The sequence below is a fragment of the Populus nigra genome, chromosome 19 (assembly GCF_951802175.1).
Source record: "Populus nigra chromosome 19, ddPopNigr1.1, whole genome shotgun sequence".
NCBI lineage: Eukaryota > Viridiplantae > Streptophyta > Magnoliopsida > Malpighiales > Salicaceae > Populus > Populus nigra.
The window spans coordinates 4,894,929-4,910,239 of record NC_084870.1 but is presented as its reverse complement, the minus strand read 5'-3'; the positions used below and the strand labels follow the sequence as shown (position 1 = coordinate 4,910,239).

Below are 15,311 nucleotides of genomic sequence, written 5' to 3'. Positions count from 1 at the left end.
ATTAATTTTAAGAAAAAAACATGATGTGACCTTGGAAACAAACGCCTACATTACATTTATATCATGTACGGAATTGTACCTTTTTAAGCTAATAATACTACGGCTACTTTTTCCACGTACTATCCTTTTGATTTCTTCACTGATGTCACGTTAAGTCATTGAGATGACAATTTAGGAATGGATTAATTTTTTATATGATAAATAATAAATAAAATATAAATATTGTTAAATTTAATTGAGATACGTAAAATAATATAAATTATATATTGAGAATTTATCTAATAGTTTAATTTATTGAGTTATGATGGTTATTTAACATGATATTAGAGTCTTGAAGGCCAAATAGTCACGATTTCAAATCTCATTATCCTTATTTATTTAATAAAAATTAGACACAAGTTAACATGAACCTGTGCAAATTTAAAGTTTAAAAAGTTTTTAATTGGAGAATGTGTTATATAATAATATAAATTATATTAATTTAAAGCTTTAAACTATTTGGTTAAGATGATTTTTTGACAAATATTAAGATCACACACACAGACATATATATATATATATATATAATTTTAATATTTTATTGAATATTAAATAATAATAAAATAATTGATACTCAAAATTTGATAAATAATATATGAATTTCATTATTTTATAAATAATAAATAGAATATGCATATATAAAAAAAACTCGGTCTGTGGATTCCAGAGACATCCCTATTAACTCAGCATATAATACAGTAGCCATCAAGGGCATTTATGTATCATGGTGTGCAAATAGTAGGACTAACATATGTATTATCATCGAATTTAAATAACACAGTGCTCGCCAGCAAACCCCATTTTATTTTATTTTATTATTCTTTTTTTTTCCTGATTTTATACCGGTAAATAAAAAGAAATCACTAGCACTAGTTTTTTTTTTTTTAAGTTTAGCATTAAGAGCTTGTAAAATATAATTTCCAGTCAATTCGGAGACAGGCTTCCAAATTTGAGGAAAACGCTACACATATGCGTATGAGGTTTATAATTGGATAGAGTATTAGATACGTGCCAGAAAGAGGGATTGGAGGAGTTAATTTTGTTGCTGTCTTCCTCTCTTTTTTTCACACACGAAGAAGTAGATTAATGATGGTTTTGTTGGAAAATTCCAAGTGGTGCCCTTTTAGCCTGCCTTGCCTCCTCTTTAAGTAGTGAAGCTCCCATGCCCTGAGCCCTTCACACCCTCCCATTATCCCTCTCCCTCTCCCTCTCCCTCTGTCTCCCCTTTTCCTCTCTCTTTCTGACTAAAGTAGAAGGGTGTTTCTGTAGTAGTGAAGAGGGAAAATGGCAATGAGTAGTTTGCTTTGCTTTACAACTAGTCTACTGATAATGATGTCATTGATGTGGAAGAGTGAAGCTAGAATCCCTGGTGTTTACAGTGGGGGTGCTTGGCAAACTGCTCATGCTACCTTCTATGGTGGTGCTGACGCCTCTGGCACCATGGGTATGTATCTGTATCTATCTTACTACCCACATTAATTAAACCCGATCAATTGAGCTAGGTCTTAATCTCGATTAATTAGCTTTTAACAGTTTGTTTTGGACTTGAAATCTCATAATGTGGGATGCATCGGTCTGAAAATGAAGCTGCTACGTGCACGTACAATTTTAGCTACCAGTAGATGTTAATAAGAGTAATTAATCTGTATTTGTGCTCAGGAGGAGCTTGCGGATATGGAAATCTATACAGCCAAGGGTATGGAGTGAGCACTGCAGCTCTAAGCACTGCGCTGTTCAACAACGGGTTAAGTTGCGGTGCTTGCTTTGAAATAAAGTGCGCAGATGACCCACAATGGTGCCACTCAGGCAGTCCATCTATTTTAATTACCGCAACCAACTTTTGCCCACCAAATTATGCACTTCCTAGCGACAATGGAGGCTGGTGCAACCCTCCTCGCCCCCACTTCGACCTCGCCATGCCCATGTTCCTTAAGATCGCAGAGTATCATGCCGGTATCGTCCCTGTTGCCTACCGCCGGTCAGTGACTTTTTAAACTCTGTTTTTCTCTGTTCTTGCCCTGCTTACATATGGCTCTAGATTCGAACTCTTTCAGTTAACACTCGGAAAACAACACTACCACCTTCTTTTCTAACTTTACACTACATAGAGTTTTGGTTTTTTATTTCGATGAACATCCGAATTTGGATACATTGGACTCTGTAAATATATACACTAATTTTACCACTCATTTTAGTCGTCATCCCCTTTGCAACATCATTTCTTCTCCATATATATGGATATACAGGACTCCTTCTAGCAAGAAAAACTTCCATGCCAAGATGTAATTTGGCCCAATAAACCCTAATGGTTCTACAGCAATAAAAAATTATTCAAAATGTTGGTAAAGGGAGATCCAGAATATGAGCGGAACCCACCCTTTTTTTGGTGGGACGTTATCGCTTTTTTCAACAAAGTTCCTATCTTTAAAGTCTTATTGTGACCCGAACAGGATAGGCTCAGGCTGGTGGTATAATCACACAAATCCTGTTGGGTTTGTTAGACCTCAACAACTTGTGCTGTGTCTTTTTGCTTATTTTAGCCATGGGACAGTTTATGGTCACTTTCTGCGGTTTGTCTTGACTCTCACTGCCCATCTTTAATGCTAAAAGTACCAATCCACCCTTGCCCATCACAGTTTGTGTTTACTTGCTAAAATCACGCCCCGGGATATATGCTTAGGCTTGAACCTTTTTATAATTTATATGTTTTTATTTTTTGCAATTACGAAAATGTCCCGACAGTGCTGATGTCGTGCAATGCAGCGTGCCATGCCGGAAGAGAGGAGGCATAAGGTTCACAATAAACGGGTTCCGTTACTTCAACTTGGTATTGATCAGCAACGTGGCGGGTGCAGGGGATATCGTGCAGGTGAGCGTGAAAGGTTCGAAGACTGGTTGGATGAGCATGAGCCGTAACTGGGGTCAAAACTGGCAGTCAAACGCCGTTCTGGTTGGTCAGTCACTCTCTTTCAGGGTCAGGGCCAGTGACAGACGCTCTTCCACATCATGGAACATTGTCCCTGCCCACTGGCAGTTTGGTCAGACTTTTACCGGCAAGAATTTCAGGGTCTAATTCTTTCTTACTTTTTATTTAACTACCACCGTCTATCCCCACTGTCAAGAACCTATAAATTCAAGTTTCCCGCCATAATTTCTTATTTCCGTTTTTACCCTTCTCGGCTCTTTTTTTTCCGGTGGGTTGTTGTTGGGGATGTGAAAGTAAAAGGTGAGGCTATAATTAGTAGGGACTTCAAAAATGGAAGGTGAAAATTGGGGGACTGTTTGTTTTTCTTTTTTTTTACTCTCTGAATGGTGTGTTTCTCGACTTTCAAGATGTGGTGAGGCGGAGGCGGCTGCGCAAACGATGGTTAGCCCGCTGGTACTAATACTATATATATACGTATAGTAAGTAATGTATGATGATGGTATACGTTTTGAGAAGTGTATTGTAGTAATTTATAGTAGTTGATCAATTGCAAGGATATTTGGTTTGTTTTTCCATGTTGTTAACAGTTCCTGTGTTCCTTGTTTTTTTTTTTTTTTGCCCAGAAAAAAATAAACAAATTACATTTCAAATAAAGCATGATTGGGACATTGCGATGAGGCAATTTACAAAAGGAATAAAGGATGCATACGAAGGAACCATCATCTAAATGTTTGTTTTATGTGTACATCTATTATTAGTACACAAGTGGTACCACAGCTTTAACATGCTCATTTAAAAAGAAATCAAAGACATTTTTTCTGCCGTGAAATCCAACTCAAAATATATTATATCAATATTTTTATATTTTTATATAAATGTACATATATACGTATCTCGCATAGTTTTAAGTGCAAAAAACTAAAAAGTTAAAAACAATCATAATAAAATCAATGATATTTAGGAATATCATTTCCATAAAATTCAATGATATAAGTGTGCATAAAAATTTTGATTACATAAAACATTAGCATCTTCAGCATGTGTAATTAAAAAAAAAATAACAAAAAAACTTAATATTTTAATTAAAAAATCTCGAGTTAAACCATATTTTTATTTGTTATCTAGATTAATTTTTTTAAATTAATTTTTATACAGTTTAATTAAAAACTCGAATAAAATTACGAGAAGTCATTATTAATTCATTTAGTTAAGTTTAATAATATTACTAAAATATTCTCCCTACTCTTGATTTTTTTATATATTTAATAAAATAGATTTGATATATAATGAAGCGTGGGACATTTAACTAGTGACTAGGAAAAACATTTCCCCTTCTAAACCGTATAGTTGGTTTTTGCGGGTGAGCGTCATTTACCAAAATCCAACCTTTCATATATATATATATATATATATATATATATATATATATATAAATGAAGGGAAACCAAACTAATTGCAAAAATACAAGAATTACACATGATCGCATAGAACACAGGTAGGACAAATGAAGGCTTCCCAGATTTAAGAGAAAGTTCATAAATGTCTTTAATTTATTATTTTTTTAACCCTTTGCTCCATCCAAGAATAAGCTATTGCGTTATGTTCTGTTGAGGAAATTGGGTGTAAACCCGGGTACAAGGCTTTCGAAGGACAGCAGGGAAAAAGACAAGGAACGAAAGGGAGAAGAATCTAAGAAAGCACCAGTTCACTTAACTATCCATTAGCCAGGGTATTTCTGTAGGAACTGAGCTCGACTATTTGGAAGGGACGAACTCATATCCAAGGGATCTTAATTGATCTGGGTCTGATCCTCACCTTCATCAGGATCATAATCAACTTCCTCCGCTGGAACATAATCAATTAGCCCGTTAGTAATAGATACCAGCAACTAGAAACATGTCCAGTAACTTTGGGATTCGAAGATGTGATCTTGTACCCATTTGGCAGGAGAGGACAGAAGTCACAGAACAACATTTATGGAGGTGTGAATCCCATTTCCTTCGAGTAACAAGTTCTTTACCAGCAAGTGCAGCAACATGTAAAGTCACGTCACAGGAAGGCTGAATACGCGTTTGCATTAAGCAAAACACATTTGCACATGGAGAGTGGGGTTGGGTCTGTGAATGCTGTGTGTTACATGTGAGTAGAATCTTGTTGCTCTCTTGCGTCTTTTGTCCATTTTACGACGCAAAAGATAGACCTTCGGATCCCTACAACCTGAAAAAGGAAAAACGAACACCACTTTGGATACCTTGCCTTGCACAAATTTCCTCCTCTTTTTGCACAGTTCGGCTGTGGGGCTCAAATGATCCCTCGTGATATGCGCTCATTATGTGCCTTCATGTGGTAACTTTGGTGCTAGAGTACTGATTGAAGAAGAAGCCTATAGCTAGAGTTTGTCCATGAATAAGTAACATGCTTTTTTTTTTATATATATATATATATATTAAAACCTTGATTCTTGAACGGTGAATCACCTTGGACGAGCCACCCTAGCCTTACTCCTAGAATGATATCAGCAATGCTGTCAACCCATGTATAATCAGAAATCTGACAAAATAGATTGAAAAAAAAAAACAAGCTCTTAGGAAATTATTTAGTGATAGTCCCATGAGTGATTTTATGCTGACTTTTTAACAAGAGGAGGAGAACCCAAATTCTAAAAGAGAAAATTGTATATGAGGTTTCCATGATAACACTACAGCAAAGACAATTTTCTATTGCTCTAGATGTAATAGGGTTCTCGAAGATGAATCAAAGTAGTAGGAGCTACAAGTGTTGCGACTTGTAAAAGTGATGACAGACTAACCAAGTGAAAGGAGTGCGAGCATACCTTGGTCCGAGCCCACTGAGCCAATCTTCCTAAGGCATCCAAGAAATAAGAAATGGGGACTTGCTCTATCACGTTGCTTATGTCCATCCTTGCACTACCCAAGCCTTATACTGGGACGAAGCCCACCATTAATCTAATTGGTATGCAACTTCGACCCATGCCAAAATCATACTACTGTATAATAAAATTACTTTTTACTCGATTAATTTTAGTGACAAACCAAAAGTTTAAATCTTGTTTTTTTTAATCAATTACAAGCACAACACTAAACAATCACTTAAGGTTGGGAATGCTTAACTTGGATATCACCAATACATACAAAACAAGTTATTTATTTGGCTTAAAAGATCCTTCAATACTTAAAGTTGATATTAATGACGGAAGAAATGCGCCTTTAAAATTGTATTGTGTTTGTTTATAAAATAAAACTTGAAGAGGAAGATGTTTTGATTGGTTGAACCATACTAAACAAAACACTGATATTGTAATTCATCATTTGAAATTAATATATTTTATACCTAAAACATTGGGATTTAATTATTCAATCATTTAATAGTTGAGTTTTAATATTTGTTGACTTTTCTAAACGAAAATGGAAGAGTAACATTGAAACTCTTAGTCATCGGCAAAATCGATATTTGCGACAAGGAAGAATTAAAAAATTATCGACAAGGTAAGTAACAGTCGCCGCCTGTGGGAATCGAACCCACGACCACATGGTTAAAAGCCATGCGCTCTACCAGCTGAGCTAAGACGGCTTTTGCTGTATTTGTAAATAACATACTTCATGTACCCATTAGCAAATCATCTATGCTGCCCGTGCTCCTCCTCTTTTTTTTTTTTCCCTCTCAATCCTCATTGATCCACAGTTCATATTTTAACGAGTGCATTCAAGAGACCCGTTAAAAAAATATTGATATATATTGTGATTGGGAACACTGTTTGAACGTATTCTTTTAAAATTTAAATTTATTATTATTTTTTTGTTAAATTTAAATTTTTTTTAGTATGTTTTGGATCGTTTTGATGCGTTGATCTTAAAATTAATTTTTAAAAAATAAAAAAATATTATTTTGATGCATTTCGATATGAAAAACATTTTGAAAAGCAACCACAATAAAAATAAGGTGTTTGTTTACGCGGTAGCTTCTGCTTTTAAAGTTCACCGCATAAACATCACATGAACAGTGGTGCATGATTCCGGTCGGACCGGGTTCAATCTAAAGCTAAATATATTGAACCGAGCCTGACCCAATAAAAAAATTAAATTTTATTTTTTATTTTTAATTGTGTTTTATTGATGACGTAACATTTGCAAAATTTGATCGCAATCCCTATTTTATTCCTAATTATATTTTACTTAATGTTGTTGCACGCTTAAAAAATCAAGAAAACTATAGCATTGTCGGATGTATTTCATACGTGACGAAATTGTAATAGTTTAATTAAACAATAAAAAATATTTTATATAAAATATTATTTATTTCATGATGTAATTGCAATAGTTAAATTTACAATATATATATATATATATATATATATATATATATATATATAAACTCAATTTAAAAAACAATTTCTTAACTAAACACATTAAACTATTTTTTGTTTAATCTCAAATTCAACCATAATTTTAACCAAACATATATAAATACCAAATCAACCTAAACTAAAAGTAATTTTTATAAAATATTTTTTTAAAATCACTACTATAATACGAAGCACCCTCTTAGATATTATTAAAAATATCCAATCGCTTGATAGTATTTTAAAGTGTCAACAATAATTTTTATAGCTAAAAAGAAAAGTAAAAGTTGATGGGAGCACTAAATCATAATAAGTTTCCTAAGAAAATTCGTGTATAAAATAACTCTTTTTGTTTTTTTAAGTATCTCCAGAGAAAATGAAAAATAAGATTTTTTTTCAAATTAGATAATTAGGAAACACGACTTTTCAATTCTCCAACTTATAATCATTCTCAAAAAAATATCTTTTATATATATATATATATATATATATATATATATATATATATATATATATATATATATATATATATATATATATATTCAACTTCTCTCATTATTATTTTTTCATGTTATTTTTATAGAAAACACGTGTTTTTATCTTTTTTTAGGTAAAAAAATATCTTTTATTGTTTATATAATTTTTTTAACTCATATTATATGTATTTTTTTATTAATACAAGAGGTTATTTCCGCTTTTTAGGATTTTAAGAGATGTACAAGTCACATCAATCTTTTTTAAAATACGTTTCCATTTGTTTTTTTATTCTTCTGTTGATCATAAAACAATAATTACAATATTATGAATCGTATCACTTGTTCATATAGATAATAAAATATGTTAAAATTAATTAGTATGATGTTATAAGAAAAAATCAATAAAAATTAAACAAGCTTCCATATATAAGTACAAAATTTATAAAATCTTGAATATTTTTTATTTGAACATGTTTTCAATTTTCAAAGTAAAAAAAAAATTCCATATTCACCGATTTTACAATATTTTCCATAGAAAATAAGAACTGGAAATGAAAAAAAATAGAGATATAAAATGAAGAACCATTCTCTAAAATTAAACAATCCCTACATTTTTCTCTCCGCTGTTTGTTTTCTCCCATTCCCCACCTTTTCAAACACTATATTAGCATTCAATGTTTAATCTCAGAATCAAACACAACTTGTTGCAAATCTTGAACAAGGTCAGATGAAATTATGATTATAAAGATTGAAAACAGATTTATAAATCCTAGTTTGAAATTCTTTTTTAAAAAATATAATAGACATCGTGAATGAGAGAAGTACGTGTCACAAGGGTAAATTTTAAGCCAAAATTAATTGTTAGGCAAGCTAGCAGCACCCACTAATTAATACAACCTTTGCTTATTAATTCACTCGTATTTACCAATAATTAAGTGTTTTCATATCAATTAAGGTTCTCCAGACTCCCACACCTTGTAAATAAAATATAAGAACAAGAGGTTCAATGAGAATAATTTCTTGCTATAAAAAATGAGATCGAAGACAAATTTTGTTTTTTAAAAAAAGAAAATTGCTCAGTAACAATTCTGCATAAAACACATGGAGACTATTAATAGTGTCCGGTGGAATGGAATAGATAATAATGTTATTGTTAATATACATTTGATATTAATTGATGAATTATTATTATAGTAGGAAAAAAAACTGTAAAAAAAATATGAGATCTTCTACAAAATTATATGAGTCTTTATATAATAAGTTATTGTTAGGATTTATAGATACTTATAATAAAACTACTCGTAAATTTTAATTTAATCTGATTGCATGAACCATACCAAACACTATTATTGTAATTCATCATTTGAAATTAATATATTTTATACCTAAAACATTGGGATTTATTTATTCAATCATTTAATAGTTGAGTTTTAATATTTGTTGACTTTTCTAAACGAAAATGGAAGAGTAACATGGAAACTCTTAGTCATCGGCAAAATCGATATTTGCGATAAGGAAGAATTAAAAAATTATCGACAACGTAAGTAATAGTCGCCGTCTGTGGGAATCGAACCCACGACCACATGGTTAAAAGCCATGCGCTCTACCAGCTGAGCTAAGACGGCTTTCGCTGTTTTTGTAAATAACATACTTAATGTACCCATCCGAAAATAATCTATGCCAGTAGTGCCCTTGTTGATAGATAGTCTTGCTTTAAGATTTACTCTCCTGCGCGATGGCCTCCGTCCATACAAATGGATAGAAAATATAAGAAGGAAAATTAAATTACTTAAACAACCTTATCATATTGGTGTGTGTGTATTTTGTTACCTTATTGTTCGTATATTTATAGGCAATTATTGAGACTTTGATTAGTCGATAGCTCTAAGCTAATATTTATTTTCCTTAGATTTATAATAGGCACATCATGATTTACATTATCTAATTGAAGCACTCCTGAAAAACCTGCATTAATGATGATGATTAAAAAAAAAATATAGTGCATGATCAATGAGTTTCATTAAAATCCTTGTAAAGATTATGTTTTCTTTTAAAGTTGGTTGATGAATTGAAAAGTTGAGAATGCTGGACTTGAATATCATAATCACTTGCAAATCAAGTTTACAAGACCCTTTAATGCTTAAGTTGGTATTGGTGATGGAGAAAATGAGCCTTTAAAGTTGTATTGTGTTTGTTTATAGAATAAAGATTTGAAAAAAATAAGGTGTTATTTTCTTTTAGAGAGGTTGATTTCCTTACCTTGGGTTTAAGGTTGTCTACTGAGACTTGGTGTGTCCATACAAGAGTATGAGTATATTAGTTAATGTGTTTGTCACCTATAATTTTAAACTACTTAGAGACACAGGTCTATGGTGAAAATTTATCCAATGTAAAATCTATCCAAGTTTTATGGGATCTTAAAAAGTCTTGTTTTTTAAGTACAAGATTGAGTCTAGATGGGATCCTAAAAAGTCTTCTATTTGAAGTTGTTACCTTGTTGGATATTATAGACATCTTAGATCCAATGAAAAGATCGGTGTTATATGCTTGTTATGTTAATAAGACTTCTAGAAGGTTGGATTGACCATCTCAGATTTAGTAAAATATATAATGGGTCACCTGATATGTCTAAAAGGGTGTGATCCATAATTACATCTTGAATGTTTCGTTAAGCTTTATGATCCATTATAATTTTAGACGTTTATTTTTTTTACAGATCCTACCTCAAATTTCATAATACTCAAATTATATGATAGGGATGTAAAACTCGTAACCATTAATAAAGACGTAAATATTAAATAACTTTATTGAATAAATTATATATATATATATATATATATATATATAAACTTAAGAAACTAAATACTTCTATTAGATTTTTGCTTTGAATCTTGTAATATAATGACAGGAACTCAATAATATTATTCATTGATTCTGGGTTGTGGAGTACTGGTGTAAAACTAGCCTAAATAGGGGTCAATCTGCTAGCATCAGAGATTTGTACTACAAATCTTTGATCAATTCCTAGTGCACTGAAAGAGGGCCTTGTAGTAATTGTACAGCACTATTCATTTCCAGCTTCCTAGGTCTGCATCTCTCTCTCTCTCCCTCTCTGTCTTTCAAGGATTCTAACTAATCTAAGCTTATCGTGGTCGTCTTAGAAAGAAACTAAATCACATTAGTCACATGCTCTCCTCCCAACTTCTTAGTATATGTTTATACATCACACACAGAACATGCACCCATCTTGCAATCTCGCTCTACGTCTCTAGCCATCTCCCTCGCTCCCTCCCTCCCTCTCTCTCTCAGCTCGCCATGTCCGGTGTTTGGATATTTGACAAGAACGGAGTGGCTCGCCTGATAACAAATCCTACAAGAGAGTCTTTCGAGCAGAAGGAGCCACCCCATCCAGGCACAGCCACGGCTCCTGGGGCTAGACCCAGGATCCTTGTCTATCTCCCAGCAAACCATGTGATCCGTTCCTACACCGAACTCGAGCAGCGACTAGCAGAACTTGGCTGGACTCGCTACTATAACTCCAACCAGCCCAACCTTCTGCAATTTCACAAGTCTGACAACTCGGCCCATCTCATTTCTCTTCCTAGAGATTTCGATAGCTTCAAATCTCTCCACATGTATGATATTGTCGTGAAGAATCGATCTTTCTTTGAAGTTCGAGATCCTGCAGCGAGTTAAGGTATCGGTATTGTCTTTCATCATAACAGTTTTTCAAATACAACAGAAAAGGTTATATAACTGTTTTAGTCTAGCAGGCGCTGGTACGTAGCCATAACATGTAAATTAGGACTTTAATTAAGTATTATAAATAGTGATTTAATTTCATGGTTCCCTCTTTTTCCTAAGCAAAATGCGTGTTGTTTAGGGGATGGGAATTTCGAGAGAGTGCGCATGTTGTGTGGTTAATGTAATTTGTTCTAGTCTGCGTTAGTGTTCATGAAACTCCCTCTTCCCTCTCTTTAATTCCTGTTCTTGCTGGTCATTCTGCTTCTTGTTATAGTTATAATTTTGTATTCTTATTTAATTTGTTGTGAATATTGTTAGCTGAAGACTGTATATTACATCTATAATTAAGATTGTGTAAAACACCTGCATCAAGTTTGAACTGCTCAAGGAGAGGATTCCTCGATTGCAATCCAACCATCAAAGGCAAGAAATATACTCAATAATAAAAATTAAATAAAGAAAAGAAAGAGGTGAAGTACTTGTTGGTTTTTTATTTGTTTAAGTCATGTTGAGGACCTAGAGGTCTACGAGTAGAAGGTGAAGTTTCATGCAGAGACTGTTATATAATGTTCAATCAATGGAACAGATCCCGTGTTTGTACGTACACACACACCAGCCCACATCAGATCATTATTATTACGGCTCTAAAGTCTGTACCCATAGCCATAGGTTCCAGGAGAGGATCGATCATGATCTTCCTAACTTTGAACACTCACGAGCCCCTGAAATTTACAGTTGTATGTACGTGTATTTGTTGCTGTGGGTGGGGACGACATTCTCCGTAGTTCTGCAGTCTTCACTCCTTGTTACCATGGTGGTTATGGACTCCTGATTTATAACTATTGCTTGAGGTCATTGATTCGACCTACTAGATTAATAATACATTACACTAAAATTAAAGTATGGATTGAATTGAAATATCATAACATAAAAAAAGGATTCAATTAAAATGTTATGATCCTAAAAAGAAAAAAACAAATCAAAACTACATTTCATAACCAAAATCTTCAGCTGCCCTTTGTTATACTATAGAGATTAATACATGTTAAAAAGATTTTTTTTTTGACAAATTAAAATTTTCAAAAAAATAGCACAACTTCAGGTTATGCTGTTTTGAACATTATAACTTAGTTTTTAAAAAATATAGATTATGTTGTTTTAGATAGCACAATCCATATAATTTGCAATGTTTTGAAAAATACAAAACTTTTATTTAAAAATTACTGTCACTTTCAACTTTCATCGCTTCTTCTTCAACAAATCAAGGTAAACACTCTATTTCACTCTTAATTTTATAAATTTGGTTGTTACTCTGTGATTATTCTAGGATTTAAGTGATTATTGTTTGGATTTTTTTGTTAGATTGAATTTAGATCGATTAGATATAAATTGATGCTATAACTTACATCAATTAGTGTTTTATATTGAATTTTATGATTATTTGGAACAATAGGAGAATTTTATCCAATTAAAGTATTTAGGCATGAAGCAAACCAATTAGATATCAATCAAAGCAATTGATGTTATAAACTATATTAATTAAGTTTAAATTATATTAATTAGGGTTTTAAGTAGGACTAATAGGGATAATTGGGGAATTTTGTCCAATTGAAGCAAGTAGGTATCAAGTGAAGAAATTGATGTTATAAATTACATCAATTAGGTTCATATTAGATCAAATTAAGATTTTAAGTAGAATTTTAGGACTAATAGGGATAATACAAGAATTTTATCCAATTAAAATAATTAGGTATTAATCGAAGCACTTGATGATATAAATTACATTAATTAGGTTTAAATTAGATCAATTGTGGTTTTATGTTGAATTTTATAACAAATCAGGATATTTGAGGAGCTTTATCCAATTGATGCTTATGAATGCACTAGAAAACAAGTGGTACATGTATAAAGGGTGGTAAAAATTTAGATTTATTCAAGATTTCAGGGTTGACTGGTCCTCAAATATATGTCAATGCATTCATTAGAGAAAACCATCATTAGCTTGATTTAAAATTTATTGCATCAAAGGTTTCTATAATTGTGATAGTTAAATAAGATTAAACATTTTTGTCATCCAAGCAACAATAAGTATGCAATATGGCAATATCTCATATTACGAGGTTCTCAAACGACTTTTTTAATTCACAAGTGGAGTCATTTAAAATTCTACCTAGATTGTTGTGGTCTTTCCAAGAATAAAATTCCAATATAGTTGTTTAGTGGGATCATAATGGATATTTTGATGATGTTACAATAATATTTGAAGCTGTAATTGAGGGTTAAAGATATTATAGGCAACTGATAAATGTTGATGATACCTACCTATACAAAATCTTATTGGGTAGTTGTTGATTGTAGTTAGTTTTGATGTGAATAGTGGGATAATTTCCTTTAGGTTTTGTTCCAGTGGAAGAAAAAACTAATTACAAGTAGTTATAGTTCTCAGATTATATTAAACAATGCATTAAATGTGGTCATACTGGTATATGTATATTATTAGATGAATATGTGTTGATTAAAAATGGTCCGAGCTAATTGGATTTCAACGGTATTATTTGGATCATTTTGTTAGCAATTCCAACACCAGTTTCAAAGATTCGACTTCGAAAAATGTTTTGGGTATGATTTATCATGAAACATCAAAGTGGAATTTGATACATAGTATGATCAAATAATTAAGAAGAACCCGTGAATTTTAAATTGTCTATAATGCGAACAAAAGAAAAAAATACACTTTTTCATATAATGAGGGCCATCGTTTACACTACAAGATTTTACAGTTTTACCGACGATAATATTCCATCGGTATGTGATTAAGATTTCATCGGTAATTTATTTACCGACGTCCTCATCGACGAATTACGTCCGTCGGCATTCCTTTCATCAGTAATACCAGAGTCCGTTGCTATATCTGTCGGAAAAATAAAAAAACATCTGCCCATGGTTTTACAAACAGAAATTGCGCGCTAAAAAAAAAGTTTCTCGCTTGAAATATACTGACGGATTTATCTCATCGGTGATAGTGTGACATACCGATGGATTCATACCGTCGGTAAAATTGTCAGTGAGTGTTTGGAATATCGACCGAAGATATCTATCTATACATTCATCGGTCATTGTGGCGGGTACTGTCAAATGTCGACAGATTAAGTCCGTCAGTAAATTTGTCGGTAAGTGCATAATACCGACCGAATATATCTGTCTGTAAATTCATCGATGACTGTGGCAGCTACTGTCAAATGCCAATGGATATATTTCGTCGGTAAAACCCTCTGTGATTATTTTTAAATGTGTTTTTAAAAAATTATTTAGAATACATAATATAAAATTATATAAATTAATGGTAATAAAAACCAATTATGCAAATAATTTTTTATTAAACATCAAAAAGAAAAGAAATAAAATTAAATAATATTCATTATAAACTAAATGTGTTTTAAAAAATATTAAAGTTAAATAATATTCATTACAAATTAACATAATGGTGGAGCTGGAGGAGGAGGAGGAAGAGGAGGAGGCTGGTTGTTATACGGCCAAAAAGGAGGAAGCGCACATGTATCACCACTCTGTGATGCCATGTTCATGACAAATTCGCGAAATTGTTCATGCTCCGCTTTTTGTTGTGCATACCGTTGTGCATCCTCCGCTTTTTGTTGTGCATGTTCCACTTTGAGTTGTGCATACGCTGCTAATAGGTGGTCGTATTTTTTGAGGAGTTGAACCGTGTGTTGCTGAAAGGCCACAAACTCCTTAGATTGGGTGCTCG

At 32.4% G+C, this 15,311-nt stretch overlaps 2 protein-coding genes and 2 non-coding genes across 4 annotated transcripts; 2 read left to right on the top strand and 2 right to left on the bottom strand.

Annotated features, from left to right (window-relative positions):
- The first annotated feature begins 1,194 nt into the window (after positions 1–1,194).
- Positions 1,195–3,536, top strand: LOC133679392 (expansin-A4-like). The gene is made up of 3 exons (XM_062101973.1): positions 1,195–1,483; positions 1,699–2,017; positions 2,803–3,536. Exons 1-3 carry the CDS (start codon positions 1,324–1,326, stop codon positions 3,110–3,112), a joined length of 789 nt encoding a protein of 262 aa, XP_061957957.1. The 5' UTR covers positions 1,195–1,323; the 3' UTR covers positions 3,113–3,536.
- Positions 3,537–6,483: 2,947 nt separating this feature from the next.
- Positions 6,484–6,556, bottom strand: TRNAK-UUU (transfer RNA lysine (anticodon UUU)). Its single transcript has one exon. It is a non-coding gene; the product is annotated as a tRNA-Lys (tRNA).
- A 2,797-nt stretch (positions 6,557–9,353) lies between these two features.
- Positions 9,354–9,426, bottom strand: TRNAK-UUU (transfer RNA lysine (anticodon UUU)). The gene has a single exon. It is a non-coding gene; the product is annotated as a tRNA-Lys (tRNA).
- Positions 9,427–11,116: 1,690 nt separating this feature from the next.
- LOC133680111 (flowering-promoting factor 1-like) lies at positions 11,117–11,497 on the top strand. The gene has a single exon (XM_062102935.1). It carries the CDS (start codon positions 11,117–11,119, stop codon positions 11,495–11,497), a length of 381 nt encoding a protein of 126 aa, XP_061958919.1.
- The last annotated feature ends 3,814 nt before the right edge of the window (positions 11,498–15,311 follow it).